General features: G+C 33.1%; 3 protein-coding genes across 9 annotated transcripts; 2 read left to right on the top strand and 1 right to left on the bottom strand.

Moving 5' to 3' along the window:
• Nucleotides 1-675: 675 nt before the first annotated feature.
• On the bottom strand, nucleotides 676-6307 carry LOC138179144 (carbohydrate sulfotransferase 11). Of its 3 annotated transcripts, XM_069111624.1 has the most exons (6): nucleotides 5965-6307; nucleotides 3895-4298; nucleotides 2563-2617; nucleotides 2330-2475; nucleotides 2006-2241; nucleotides 676-1544 (listed from the first exon to the last, which is right to left on the bottom strand). In XM_069111624.1, the coding sequence occupies exons 2-6, from the start codon at nucleotides 4216-4218 to the stop codon at nucleotides 1379-1381; spliced, it is 927 nt and encodes a 308-aa protein (XP_068967725.1). In that variant the 5' UTR covers nucleotides 4219-4298; nucleotides 5965-6307; the 3' UTR covers nucleotides 676-1378. The 3 variants fall into 3 exon arrangements, with proteins under 3 accessions (XP_068967725.1, XP_068967723.1, XP_068967724.1); XM_069111622.1 differs by having other exon boundaries at nucleotides 2330-2617; nucleotides 5965-6304; XM_069111623.1 differs by lacking the exon at nucleotides 5965-6307 and adding an exon at nucleotides 4496-4971 and having other exon boundaries at nucleotides 2330-2617.
• A 36-nt stretch (nucleotides 6308-6343) lies between these two features.
• On the top strand, nucleotides 6344-8902 carry LOC138179146 (inactive hydroxysteroid dehydrogenase-like protein 1). Of its 4 annotated transcripts, none has more exons than XM_069111625.1 (6): nucleotides 6344-6476; nucleotides 6843-6881; nucleotides 7458-7674; nucleotides 7738-7974; nucleotides 8127-8470; nucleotides 8547-8902. In XM_069111625.1, exons 3-6 carry the CDS (start codon nucleotides 7518-7520, stop codon nucleotides 8754-8756), a joined length of 948 nt encoding a protein of 315 aa, XP_068967726.1. In that variant the 5' UTR covers nucleotides 6344-6476; nucleotides 6843-6881; nucleotides 7458-7517; the 3' UTR covers nucleotides 8757-8902. The 4 variants fall into 4 exon arrangements, with proteins under 4 accessions (XP_068967726.1, XP_068967728.1, XP_068967729.1 ...); XM_069111627.1 differs by having other exon boundaries at nucleotides 6843-6921; XM_069111628.1 differs by lacking the exon at nucleotides 6843-6881 and having other exon boundaries at nucleotides 6363-6476.
• A 578-nt stretch (nucleotides 8903-9480) lies between these two features.
• Nucleotides 9481-15312, top strand: crc (bZIP transcription factor crc). 2 transcript variants are annotated; one of them, XM_069111620.1, is made up of 3 exons: nucleotides 9481-9641; nucleotides 10263-10577; nucleotides 13961-15312. In XM_069111620.1, exons 2-3 carry the CDS (start codon nucleotides 10358-10360, stop codon nucleotides 14803-14805), a joined length of 1065 nt encoding a protein of 354 aa, XP_068967721.1. In that variant the 5' UTR covers nucleotides 9481-9641; nucleotides 10263-10357; the 3' UTR covers nucleotides 14806-15312. The 2 variants fall into 2 exon arrangements, with proteins under 2 accessions (XP_068967721.1, XP_068967722.1); XM_069111621.1 differs by lacking the exons at nucleotides 9481-9641; nucleotides 10263-10577 and adding an exon at nucleotides 11465-12449.
• The last annotated feature ends 13 nt before the right edge of the window (nucleotides 15313-15325 follow it).

The following is a 15325-nucleotide window of genomic DNA, read 5'->3' as shown; positions in this document are numbered from 1 at the left end:
CAACTCTTATTTTTAAGCAAAACTTACTCCCGCCCACGCGTCGAACTTGGAATGTTGACAGAATTCACGTGCTGGCGCCACGGTATTTCCCACGTGACGAAGTATAGCAAAAATATAAAACTTTTTCCGTAAAAAAAGAAAAACATTGATGATTCACAAAAATATTCCAACGCGACAATCTATTATTTTCTTCCAAAATTATAGCAATCTCTTAAAGAGAACAAAGATAATGGAAAAGATAAAGAGAATTTCTAATCGATCTTTCTTGAGTAATAGCGTTTAGTAGAGAGGAGTCTTTCGATTTGATTGATGGCTAGGGCTATTTTAACCTCCGACGAAACCCCGTTCGCGTAGTTTTAACATTTGATTAAGCTACGCAGAGCAGTTCCTCTTTAGCTAATGTACGCTAACATCGTTCATCATTTCCAGACCTTCGGCTAATTTTAACTTGAAAATCAAACATTAACCTTATAATGGACAAAGCTCGCGAACAGGTCCGATCTAAACTTCGGACAGCTATTTACGTAATATTTGCCAGAGACACACCTAATTCATCGATTTCTTTATTTCTTAATATTTCTCAAGTTATCAATCAACAAATTATCAAATACAGACCAATACTACACTTTAGTCTTACCACGTGTATTTATGTATAGTAAGTAGGACATTACACAATTTTATAAAATATTTCTTTATTTCGCTCGCGATGGAATTACAGTAGTGTATCGGTAAAAAGAAAGGCTTGGGTGGTAACTTATAGTATACGCTATAAAATTGATTAATTATAGGAATGTGTGTCGTACAATTTTTATATCCTTATTACTAACATACGTAGGTACACAAATATGGCGGGAATTCTGTTACAGGTTTGCTTAAGGCACAATCCACAAGATCTTCTGTTAAGTGTCTACATAGGTAAGGCGACATTTGCATCAATAACATCCGGATATTTAATACCTATAAACACGAAGAAGATCATTCTCGAAAGTAATTATCAACAGTTGTTTCAATGGCACAAACAATCTATCAACCGGTTTTTTATCCTTAAATTCTTGGCACGGGAGCTTCCGCGCGATTTAAAAATAAGAACAATGACAAAGGAGGAAAAAGATCTCTGTGCTCGACTAGCGGCTACCTTAAAGATTTGTGAAACGACCGGTTCGATGCTGCTTGAGCATTGTTCTCTTTGACTCAATTGATTAATTAATAACTACGAGCATAAATACGATGGAAATGATCGTACGCGAACTGGTTATGCTTGCATATATTGAGAACAGAACACATGGAAACAAACAAATACCAAACTATTTAACCGTTAGCGCATCTCTATTCATAATTTGAAGCGTATTATTCACAAAAATCCTCGATGAAAATTCAGTCATGCCAACGAGAATCCCAACACGTCCTCCAGTGAATAATCGAACAGCCTTAGGTCTAATTTGTACAAATCTGCCAACTTTCGAAGTTGCTTGTACGTCAACGTAGAATAATACTTTTCTAGTTTCTTCGCGGTTGGCTCACTGTTCACTGGTTTTGTTGGGAAACTATAAAAATAATTAATTTTTATTAATCAGAATCAAAAGGATCGATGCAAACGACCGATTTTGTTTCGCGTGTTGATCAAAGAACAATATACACGTAGCAACGAAATAGAAAGTAATGGATTAAGTAGGAATATTTCTTTGAAAGGAATGAACATTCATAGTCGGACACTTTGATTGCGCCAACTACGCGATATTGCTGCAATAAATATCGCATATATTTCTAGCTAGAAATTGAATTCTACAAATAAACACCTAAAAAGTATATATATTTTCTTATATAATCCAATAGATTGCTGGAATAAATGTGGAATGCTAGCGCGTGTAATGCTCTCTCGTAAAATAATCATGCGTGTTATGTTTATGCGTGAAATATTCTCGCGTGCAATAACCGCGTGAAATACTAGCATGAAAAAATTCGCTCATCTATATCGGATCTAAACAAGGATAAAGTAAACGCTTACTTGACTGACTCGACTCCCATCCGTTCCAAAACTTCTGTGGCATCCTCAACTAAGCTCTCGTACTTGCTGACGAGATTATAATTAACCAGGCATGGATGACAGAGCTCGTAAATTGGCTTCCAGTGCTCGTTTCGTGTCTCATTCGACGAATCATCTGTGACGAACTGTACAAACTCTCTAAATGTCACGTCATCACCATTTCTCAGCGATTCTACAGTGGCGTTTTGTCTGTACCTCTGCAAGAAAGAACGTTCTCACTGTAATTCCTTTGATATCTCTCTCCTGCGAGACAAGAGGGAAAAAGGAACAAAAATCAAGCGATACCCTGATAATCTTCTTCCCAAAACGAGTTTGGAAGTATCTCGAACTCTTCTCGTGTTTCGCCTCCAGCTTGTTTCTATAGGCGGACAGCAACCTTTCCAAAGGATGCCTGACGACGATCAGCTTGTCGTAAGTCGCCAACATTCGTTCTATTTCGGACAAGGTATAGTTGGTGAGCCTTTGAAAGGTACCTGGAGAATGCGCCTGATCAGCAGGTATTTCCATAGGATCATTACCTGGCCATTTCCCCGTGGCCACCATCAGAACTCGTTTCCAGTTCGTGCACGCAACCTGATACACGAATCCGTCGATTTAGAATGAAACAAAAGAACGACAATAATATAACAGATAACGTCCGTAATGATCGTGTACGAGTTGTAAAACGCTCTGCTATACAATTTCCAGTTACTTACTTAATATGTTTGAAGAACGACATTATTGGAAGTATTGTAGAGAAATCAAGCTTTTTGTTAAAGATCAGGAAAATATATTATTATTAGTTATGTTTAAGAACGAAATATGTGATATTTTGCTGAACATTATGAATCTGTTGAAATCAAGGGTCGAAATAAAGAGTTATCTTTCGTTTTTAAAAAAAATTCTACTCAAACTTATATGTTTCGTTTAAGATAATATCTGTTCCCGTGGAGTTTTAATGGAAAGACATGTTACCCTTAGAAGCTTCTTTAAAAAATGTTCTAATGGAATGTATATTTTTGAATGTGTATAATAAAAGTTCCATGGTAACAAGTTATTTTAAACCGTGTATTAAAAAAGATCCATAAGATAAATAAAGCTAATAAACTATTTAGTACTAATTATATTTAATAATAGTACCAATTTTATTAAATAATAATAATTATTATCCATATGTTTATTGAATAAAAGGTATGAAAATCATAATATAAGTAATTAAAAATTTCATAATAAGTACTGAGCAGAAAAGAGGATTTGTCAAGAATTATTATTCTTAGCTAGATAAGACTTTTTTATAATGTAAATAATCTGAAATACATAGCAATTCTATAATATAATATACATATAGATAATATATATCTGTAAATACCATGTATGTATTCAGTAACATTCCTACCTTCCTAACTGTTATTTTCATTACAAATAAATATATCGAATTGAATTTAAACAAATATTATAAATAAATAAATAACATATTCAGAATATTCAGAATATAACTGTAATAATTAGTTAATATTGTTGTACTACTATTCATTGGATGGTATTTGTTACACTAATTGAGAACCTTTTAATACTAATGAATATTGATTTAATATTGATGAATAAAATATCTCTTCTTGTTATAGGAAAATCTTTATTTTTATATTTTATAAGCTCTATCCAAATTAAAACTTTTTTTTCAAGAACTTTTCTTTATCTATTCTCATCGAAACTTATAATGTGAGAACATTTTCTAAAAAAGATCCACGGCCCATGTTTTAAATAGAACCTATCAAAAGGTTCCATAATTCTTTCGATTCTTGGCTGAAATATTATTTTCGTAAAATCACCTACTCCTTTTCTTGCTTCCTTTATCTAGAATTTATTTGTACCTTGGGAACGTAACAATATAAAAGTTCGTGTTGTTCGTCGACGAGAATATTCCTAAAGGATTCTGGATTCAGATCCTCATTCAGAGAGTCTCTGTCTTCGAAGATATCCTCGCAATTGTACTGTAATCTCTCCTGACGTTCCACCAAAGCGGATCTCGCCAGGGCGTTCGGTCCTGTCCAAGAGTATACAGAATCCTCCGTCTCGAAGGATCTTCTTTTCTCATCGTTCGTCGAAGTGCGTCCCCCAAATGCGCTCGTATCTACCATTAAACTTGAAATATTGATAAGAAACAGAACTGTCCCCCAGACACGGCATTCTGTCATCGTCCTTTCCGTCCACCCGGGACATTGATTTATCTTGATATAGAATTATTTATCAAGCTTTTTTATTTGTTCAAATGTTCCTGTAAAGTTCAAAAATACATTCCATTACAAACGGAATTTTTTACGTATGAAAACATCGTTCAAGAAAGAAAAAAGAAAAAAGAATGAAAGAATGTTATTTTGAGGTACGTAAAATGTTTGCTTTCGCGATCGTGTTATATGCTTTGCCGAGTCAATTTTAATCGCTTGAGAAATACCAGCAGCTCAGCCACCTTACTTCAATTAAACGTCATTGATGTCAATTCTCCCGATTCCAGCCATGCATTCACTCTTCGTAAATCGTGCGCAAACTCAACGAATTATTTAACCATTGCGAAAGAGAAAACAAGAAATAAGTTAAACACATTCGATAATTATCAATGCAGTCGAAGCATAGAACGATCTATATCGTAACCGGAATCCAAAAGACACGATAATCAGGTCAAGCGCCACCGTTTCGAATTCTTTTCCAACTAAAGTCCTTTAAAGCCGGTTCTGAATGGACAGCGCACGGTACATTTGACATCTAGATATCTAGAGCATACTTCTTTAACAAGCTGCGAAAGTGGGCTACGTTTAATTCGAAACGGCTTGAAGCTATACCACTTTTCCGCGAAGAAAAAATTCATCCGATCTCTCGAGAGAAGACCTGTTCTAAAATTTTATAATACATACATATCCCTTTTAGGCCATGATACCATTTCTTTGCAAAGATTAAATTTAGATTAATTTATTAAACGTTAGTATGTAAGTTCAAAAATAGATTATGATAACAGAGTATCAATTTCTGTTACGTAACGATTTTCTATGGAATAAAAAAGTAGACAGCATTATAAAATGATACTGTATTCATAAAAATTGAATAAAATACTCGATAGACTGGCTAATAAATTTTTGCACAAAAATTAAATATTTTGCACTCATCAAGATAATTTTGTCATCGTACGGCATCTTTCTATATTATCATTTTACTTGTAACATCCTACAAAGGTTTAAAATAACAACTATGGGAACTGACAAGTTTCATGCAAAAAAGCATCCTGATCTAAATACCTTCTGGATTCATGAATGGAGACATCGATATTCATGGCTATGAAATTACTATGCCCGTTATAACTGATCCTTAGTTATCGGTGACGCTTCAGCTATTAACGCCGACTCTTAACGTCGAAAAGACCACAGAAAAACAAATAGACGACATTTTTACAATCATTCTAACAATTATCGTTAGATTTATTTCGAAATTCCCTTATCCAAGTAATTATGAACGAAGGATTAACGGCGAACGAACGAGACTCATTCAATATATAAATGAGCTAACCTCTCGATAACCTTCGACCATGATATCGGTTGAAACTAAAATACGAAAGTGAACTATGCTGCGGATTGAATAATAGACATTAAAAATTCATTACGTCAATAAAGCGGTCTAATAATCGAACGACGTTACCAATCGAATCTCGTATTCCATTATGCAATAACATTGGAACTCGTTCTTGACCGTATCGTGCGAGTCCTCCTTGTGATTAAGAACCATAGTGATAAATACTTACGTTTATCTTTTGCATCAATAGAAATTATCGATGCCACGAGATATCGATGTTCGTCATGCTTAACTGTCAACACGAACACGCGAACAGTCGGGCCGGAAAATTATTCGAACACGCGTCATCGTCCTCGAATAGTCGAAAGATGAGAGAGACTTACCTGTTAGGCGTCAACAGATTGGACCATGCGCTGTCAAAATCTACGTGGCATGTTTTGCTGGCTCGTGCACCTTCGTAAAAACTTTATCGAACGTCCCCCCAAAATTCTTGGGAATTCGTTCCAAAAAATATCGCGGATAAACTGCCTCTTAGATAAAATGACCTACATTTAACTGAGTCCACATCCAGTCAAATTTTTTAATCTAATTTGATTAATCCATGACAAACGCGTGGCGCGAAAAGTCACTAGAAACGCCGAAGATTTCGAGGTAGACACGCGACATGAAATACTTCGGACGGTCGAGCCGATACGATGGACAAACAGCTATTGCTTAGACTCAGAGGCCCCTCTGACATAAGAATGGAACGTGGTGCCAGTTTGTAGAAGTGAAAGAAACTGTGCGCGCGCGTCTATTACGTTCCATCCTCGTTTCTTCGCTGGCAAACGTGGCGATCCTTTTTATTCACCTGTGTACCCACTTTCCGAGGCTGGGGTTGCCACGAATTCGTCTGGTAGATATTGCAAAATTTGATTTCTCTTCATTAAGATTCCCTAAGTTCGTTGAGATAGTCATAGAAAAATTACATGGTATAGAAAACATACATATCATAGAAGGATAATCTTAATCATAATATAAATTGTTGACTATTTCATATACAATTCGTTCTTTTTTCCACTTCGTATATAAGGTGAAAAAAATTAACGCTGAAGGTATATAAATAGGTGCAATAATGACTTCAACCTTGTTAATTACTAGTATTTAGGATTTTCCATTCGTTGCAATCGAATAACATGTGATCAATAATTACAAAGAATAAAAAATTAATAAGATGCATAACAAATGCAAGAGTTCTGATCAAACATATTTCTACCGACAGTTCTAGCGTGAGTCGACGATAAATAGTCGCCCAGAGAAGGTAAAACAGAAATAATTCTATCATTTTGTACTTCGTATACGTAAGGAAGCGAATTATAGTCACCTGTTGGTCCGTCACGTCATGTCGTTTATACCAACTGGAGAAAGTGTTTAACCTTCAGTCGCCTTTTGTACCGTCAACCTATCACGAGTAGCTTCAGTCTCGTTTCGGTCTTTGTTGACTAACCATCGCCTAAAAATAAATAAAACGAAGTATCGTAGGGAGTTAAAGAGATTATTGTCGTTAGCAATATTGCATAAAATCGAGTAAATCAGTGAGGAAAAGCAGAACTGGGATTTTGTGAAAATCATACCATGCCATAGTCGTAACATATTATTGCTATCATATTTATTTACGAGAAATATAACAGTCCAATAATTTAGGTAACATGACACATTAACAACGCGAATTATGCTTGTAATTCTATATATAGAAAATAAATTATAAAATATTTTAAACTGATAAACTAATAGTTTAAAGATTCTTCATCATCATCGAAATTATTTTCTCGTATAAAAAGTTGATATAGTCAATCTTCTCGATTTTATTTAAATTAGAACATGAAATGTTTTGCAGACAACAACCTCCTATCATTTTGTTCGGAACTATAAAACGAGATAATTACTTCAAAGGAAAATGCTACAAGTTGTATTCTGGCTATTCATCATTGTGCTGGTGTTGTGGTCGTTTTCAAATTCTGTCAGCAGAATTTGTGGCGCGCTATGGGAGATCCTCGTGCCGATAATTAACTCGAAACCACTTGATCTACGAGCAAAGTTCGGCGATTGGGCAGGTAAGAATTACTCAAATATATAACGTATGTATTCGTCAAATATTGAGAAATATTTCGTTTAAGTCGTAACCGGGTCCACCGATGGGATTGGCAAAGCTTACGCAAAAGAGTTGGCTGCAAAAGGAATAAACCTGGTGCTAATCAGTCGTACTCTAGAGAAACTGGAGAAAACAAAAAATGAAATTATGCAAGAGAATCCGACGATCAAAGTAGAGGTGATCGTGGCGGATTTCAGCAAAGGCAAAGAAATTTTTGAGAAGCTTGCAAAACAACTAAAAGATATTCCAATTGGTATCTTAGGTAACTGAGACATCCTCATCATTTATGAATCATTTATGAATCCGTTTATAAATTTTGCTTTTTACGCAACATGATATTTATCTGTTAGAAGTCGTTAACGTAAAATAAAATGCTCGTCTGGTTATACATATAATCCTAGTTCAACGTTGTAGTAAACAATGTGGGTACGCAGTATAGTTATCCGATGTATGTTGGAGAAGTCCCAGAAGACACATTATGGGATATCATCAATGTCAACGTTGGAGCTACTACATTAATGACACGAATAGTCATCGGACAAATGCAAAAACGTGGAAAAGGCGCTATCGTTAACATATCATCCGGTTCGGAATTTCAACCATTGCCATTAATGACCGTGTATGCAGCGACAAAAATTTACATCAAAAGCTTTTCTGAGGCGCTCAGAGCCGAATATTCCAAATGTGGAATAACTGTACAGCATTTGACCCCGTTTTTCGTAAATACAAAGATAAACGCGTTCAGCGATCGATTACAGGTAAATCGAAGATAAATAGTGAAAATAAGTGAATTAATTTGCAGATAATGGTTGTAATTAATTAATAACGTTACAGGTATCTAGTATTTTTGTTCCCAGTACGACGACATATGCCAAAAATGCGATTAACACGCTTGGAAAGACAAATTCCAGTACAGGCTATTGGAACCACGGGATTCAGAAGATCATTGTACTACTTTTACCGGTACAAACAAGAACAATATTTGGAATGTTTATGAATAAGACTTTAAGGAATGACTATTTCAAGCAGAAAAGAAGTAACTAACCACCAGACAACGTGTAGTTGTCAAAAAGTTGTCAAGAGTATATGTATATTTGATAATTGTTACGAAGTTGAGTCCTAATATACATAGATATACGATGTACAAGATGTACGAAGTGCAAAGAAATATCATTATTTCATGTATTTGATATGATTTCTTATTAATTACTTGACTAATCACATGGAGGAATATGAAATTCATTGTCAAGGATTAAAATTCCCGCGTATTTCGAAACATCTCGATATCGAAAATATCTGTTCGTTATTTATGTTAAGTATTGCAAAATATCCCTTTCATTCTCCATTTGTGTTGCATTTTCCTTAAGAGTTGCCATCTCAATCTCTGCACTAAGTCGTATTTCTTTTTCGAATAATAAAGTTTAATGACTATAAAATAAAAGATATAAAAAGATACGTGTAAACATATTTTATCGAGAGATAACACGTGTCCTATAAATCATTAAGCCACAGTTCTTTTAATTTACGACGAAAACATTTAAATTATAATGTATTTTATATTACATTTAAAAACTACCACTAAATTTTTAATAATTATATATAGAGTTATAATACTATCAAATCAAGGTAGTAATTATAACAATACGCATAGAAAGTAGAAAAAAGAGAAAATATACGATATCGCAGAGACATAGCCTGCGCAGAAAATCCATGAAAATGATTCAAACTGAGCACCTTTGCGTACGCATTCCCTAATCACGTGACCTCAGCGGTCAAATTCTCCGAAAGAGACGCTCATTCGCCATCCATGTGTCACGAAGGAAAGACGTTTGAATATTTTCTATATTTCGCATCACGAGCAAGATGAGTCAGTAGTTCACGAAACAGCTTGCACACGCAAGTGTGCCGACACGACTAATTAATCATGGAGTAAGTAATATTTATCATGCAAAAAAAACTAATTTTGTATTCGATATTCGGATCATTGTACGATATGTCTGCCATTTTGTGGATCGTATCCATACCCGAGGTCCGGGACTACCATAGATCGCTTAAACTTAAAAACACTCCTTTCACCAACTAATATGCATCTTTTTCCCCTCAATGTTACGTTACTATTACACATTACGTTCCAAAATCAGGTTATGGCACGATTAAGTCACGAAACATGATCAAAAAATTTGGCCAGATGACATGATCTAATGTTGCGTCATGAAGATATAATTGATCATTTTTCTCACATTTTGTATTTTATTGTTTTAACTTATGTAACGAATAAACGATACAATTACGTGTATAGATGATGTAATTTATTAATAGTCTCCGATTAATAAATAATTCATTTTTCATGTTTCACATTATGTTTCCATTATGTTTTTACTTTCTTCTGTTTTGGAATTTGCAATTCAAATTTCAAATAATAAGGTGTGTCCTTATATCATACTTGGAATATTTAATAAGGAACAAAATGCATTCAATAACACAGAATTATTCAATTTGTCATATGTATTTGTTTACATTATCCTTAATACATATATTTAATATTTTCAGAGCCAATATGGCGCTCATTTTGAGCTACGTCGCACAGCCGACACAAATTTCTTTTCATCTTTTTTTAACACATCTTGATTGGGACTATAACGACAATGACATCCAATCAGGACCAGGAAAGTTGGCTATGGAAGTTCGAGCCAGTATCCCCTAGTGGGACACTGTCGAATGAATTTGAAGATGATTGGTTTTTATTTGATGATAAATCTGTAGATCCTACTAAAGAAGTTGCTACACCTGCATATGAGGATCATCCTACTCGTGCACAAGTGGCTACAAAACTTCTGGAAAAATTAGATGAATGGATTAAAGAAGGTAAGAATATTCATATAAAATTCTTACAAACTGTGATGACCTTATAATAAGCCTATACACATTAATTTATGAACAAATGAATTAGAAATATTAAAAGTTTAGGATCATATTGCTCGTATATCTTACGTCTCATTTTTGTAATCAGTTACTATATCACAATATTTTTTTTTGATTTATATACATTCTAAACATAAATATAATCTACTAATCCAAGTTTATAATCAGTACAATGTAAACTACTGCAACTTTCATTTTAAGTATAATGGAAAGACAAAATTGTTTTATATAAACATCAAACTATGTACTTAAAAAACACGTATTTTGCAAGCAAAAATATTTATATAGAGACCTATATATTGGTTTAAAAAATGCATGTTTCCTCAATTGTATTTTAAACTTTTTTATGCTTGAATTACTTTGAAGATAAGTAGAATTGACATAAGTCTGAAATTACTGTAATATGCTATGTCCAAAATGAACCATATGTGAATGTGAAGAACGAATATTTCTAATTGATTTATATATATAAACCATATAATTGCAATTATTGCATTTATTAAACTAGTGTCCTGTAGTTTTCAAAATTGTGTGCACTTAAAGCATAAAAATTAAATGTTAGCGTTTTATCCGGCTGCATTGTAGATGTATTCCTATCGCTTTCGTTCTTCTCACTTCCTCTACCATGTATCTTATTTTCCTTTCTTTTTTTCTGGAAAGGAGAGTGGGACAAACTGGTTAACCTCTATACAAACGGCTTTGGTTGAAGGCCGATAGGGGAATGACGTGTGTTTTAACGGTGTTGGAGTAGGGGCGTCAGAGGGGAAAGTCCAAAGATAAGCAGGAGTGGTCTCTCGCAGTATTGCAAGCTGATCGTACGATTCTGTCTATTAGTTTCGTTACAAGTCAATTTCCTATCGATACTCAATCGTTTGACAAGCTTAATACATTTTGTTATTGTTTTATATTTATCAATAGTCTGGCAAAAATCGTTTTTCTATACGAGTTAAGAAAGATTTCTGTCTCTCTCAGTGTAGTAGAATCTGTCACGTTCATTATAATTTGAAGCGTGAGTCGTCGACGATGTCAGTGATCTGAACAGCCGAGAAAATTGACTATTTAATACTTTATTGTGAATCATATACTGTATTGTATTTAAGTTTTAAACGTCTATAAACATTATACATTTGAAAAAGACAAAATCGAAATTATTTCGAATGTGAGTTTTTCATAACATACGTTAGCCTATTGCACGTGCTCACAATATTTGTTTCGATCAATAGTGGGACTCCGAACTACATAAACTGATAAATATTAAATTTCAAACCAGTTTCCGTCGGACTGAAACCATCGTTTATGGTGATTTTTAATTGATCATATTGATCGATAATCGATGACAAGTGATTGGTGAAGTGCGTAGTATCCCATGATCGTATAATTTAAATTGATCACAAGAAATACAACCAACGAAACTGGATAATATGCATATAATAGTTAAAAAGATTCGTGTCTAGAACAGGAATTTTAACAATACTGGCACCTTTAAAAGTGAACGGAGAAAAAGGCCTAGCTTCTCGATGCTGGAGTGTGCTAATGTTGTATAATAGCATGCAGTTCGCATATCGCTACACGTGGAACCGAGAAATCATTGTCAACTCCCAAAAACTTGTAAAAAGACGTTGAATCGGTACGATTCGCGTCCCATTGGTGGACTTGGCTGCTTTACGTCAACGAAAACCACCATATTTATTAAAAAAACAGTTTTTTTATTTCATTTAATTATAACACATGTATACCCCCCCTCTTTTCTTTCTTTTAAATAAGAATTTAGGCGAAAACAGACACACGTGATAATGGCTGCTATATGTTACAGTGGTACGTTTCCTTTCGCTTGTTTCATTTCCTCTCTCTTTCTAGCATTCGCTCCAATGAAAAAATATCTTTATTACGCATATCAGAACGCTGTTGCCACATTGTTCTTATAATCGAATAACAGAATTGGATCGAATCTATCGATGTCTACAAACAATTGTTATGAAATTATTACATTGTTAAATTCGTCTATAACTTAACATTTCTTTAGTTATACATTATGTGTAACGTTATTGACCGCGCATAATTATAAATTTATTTTCGATGACTAACTTTTTAATTTGGAAAAATATATTTTTGATATTATACACAACATTTTCTCAAATCTCGGACTTATATTTAAATTAGTATTTATTATATAACGTAAAAAGGAAGTATGCCAAATATTTAAATCATTTATATTCATATTTTTAAATCATTTAATACTTTATCATGGTAATATATAAAGGTGAAGAATAATTTATGCTATTTTAAAAACCAGAAATCGAACTTCAGAATTTATTTTTGAATAAATTTACTTAGTTATTTTATTTTATCATTTTTTAGTGGCAAAATAGTAATATTTACAACAACTCCTTACAATAAAAAGAGGACATTCTTATCTAACCCCATGCCCTCTGTATTTAAATGAAGATAACATTTAAAGTTAGACTCTGATCCAAGATCCAAGAAGAATTAGGAGATAGGATTTGTTTGTAGACTAAGTTTTGATGTAGAAATTTTTTTGATATTTCCCTTGACAATCGAATTTTACTTATCTGGAAACTGAACCAGAAAATTGAAATATGACAAACAAAGAAAATCGAATCTGGCTACATCTCAAAACTTTCCATTGAGTTTTTTATTTACAAATTTAATTTGTATACTTAAATTTCAAAGAAAAAGTGGATCTTTTTTTTTTCAATTTTTGAAGACACCTTCAGACATTACTGAGAAGTATATTATATCTTTGATAACAATTATGCTCTACATAACCATGCTACTAATGTATTAGTATTGGTTGTCGTGTTAAAGCCAAAGAAATTGCAAATCAAGAACTTGTTTTTCTAGTTAAACTAGTAACGTCCATGAAATTATATATACATCAATGTACCACTCCTACTTATTCTTTATGCAAGATACAAGTAAAAGTACTGTTAACTCCTAAGTTAACAAGTTACACAAGTATTGTTTTCAATTTTTATCTATTTACTTTCATGTTCAGAAGATTAATAAGTTGTTAATATATTTGCTTGAAACATCTTTCATCATATTTTTCTAATAATTTTGATCACAAAATTACAAATATATTTGATAAAATAAATTTATGTAAATACTACTATTTATCAAAATTTAATATGCTATCAATTTTTTTGATGATATAAAATTCCTATGACTCAGATCTGTAAAAAAAGAGAACACAAATTTACTTTTATCTGTTCTCTCCAGTTTCTGTTTTTTATTTGTACATATAAATTAATTACAAAACTAAATGGTATCTATTTGTATTTGATAAAATGATTCATTTTTTACAGAGCCTTTTTCAGATTGGTTAGAGGAGAAGATAGAATTACCTATTTTTGAGGAACTCTCAGTTGCTGAAACTGGACAAATCAAACCAACAACATATAATGAAATTCCAAAAGCTCCTCTCCATCATGATGACACACAAACTCTCTTACAAGAGTTTGAAACCGTTTTGGAAGATGTAGAAGCTTGTCATCAAATAGTCCCTTCATCAAGTTCCACACTTACACCTCCTCAATCGCCTCCACCACATAAACCATTAAATGTGGATACCCAATTACTTGTTACTTTACAACCTGTACAACCATTATATCCTAATCATCAACCCATATATGACATAGCAGTTCCAGAGGAAAAATCGTATGTAAATGAAGTACCTGTACAATGGCATCCAAAAAGTGTACCATTGGAGGATGTTGCACATGACTTAGCTGTCGTAGACGAATATGTACGGTTGTATACAGAAGATATTCCACCATCTAGTCCTTGTACTAGCTCAGGTGGTAGCTACATTTCATCGGAAGATTCCGTTGACGATCCAGATTGGATTTTAGAATCCGAAAAAAAGAGTGTGAAACAATCTACATGTGCTTCAACGAAGAATCGTCAGAAACCTTATTCCCGTCCATCAATTGAAGATAAAAAAGTTCGAAAAAAAGAACAAAATAAAAATGCGGCAACACGGTACAGGCAGAAAAAAAAGCAAGAAATAAAAGATATATTAGGTGAAGAACGTGAGCTCACTGAATACAATGAAAAACTGAAAAATCAAGTAACGGATTTACAACGAGAAATTGGGTACTTAAAGGGTTTGATGAGAGATTTATTTAGAGCTAAGGGTCTTATCAAATAATCTATTTTTATCTATTATAGTTATATTTACTCATTTTTATTAAATTTATTAATCGTTCTTTTGACATTAACTTTACAATAATACTAATATGTTGTAGTGTATAGACTTAGATTACTGATTGTTATTTCCTTTTCTTTAATTAGCCCACATATGTGAATATCAATCTAAGATCTATCACAGCTTTTTAGTAGGACTACAGAACTGTCATTGTATAATTCATGAATTATATACCATCTCCAACTCATTCACGATCCGTTAAAAATTAGCAAACAAGATGCATTAAATAATGACAGAATTTTTTAAGTATACAGCCCTATGAAACTCATTCGAGTGGAAATTTGCTGTTACTAAAAATTCTATTTGTAATTTGATGCATCTTAAATGATGCAGATGTTTCATTCCAATCAATTCTAACCCAAACAAGTTTTGAATTTTCTTACAAAAAATATTGTATTAAAAAATAATAAATGGGTTATTGTGTAATAAATGTTGACATTATTCTCAAAATTGTCCCTGTTTT

The sequence above is a fragment of the Bombus flavifrons genome, chromosome 4, assembly GCF_040668555.2.
Source record: "Bombus flavifrons isolate JBK064 chromosome 4, iyBomFlav1_principal, whole genome shotgun sequence".
NCBI classification, from domain to species: domain Eukaryota; kingdom Metazoa; phylum Arthropoda; class Insecta; order Hymenoptera; family Apidae; genus Bombus; species Bombus flavifrons.
This window is presented reverse-complemented; position numbering and strand designations above follow the sequence as displayed.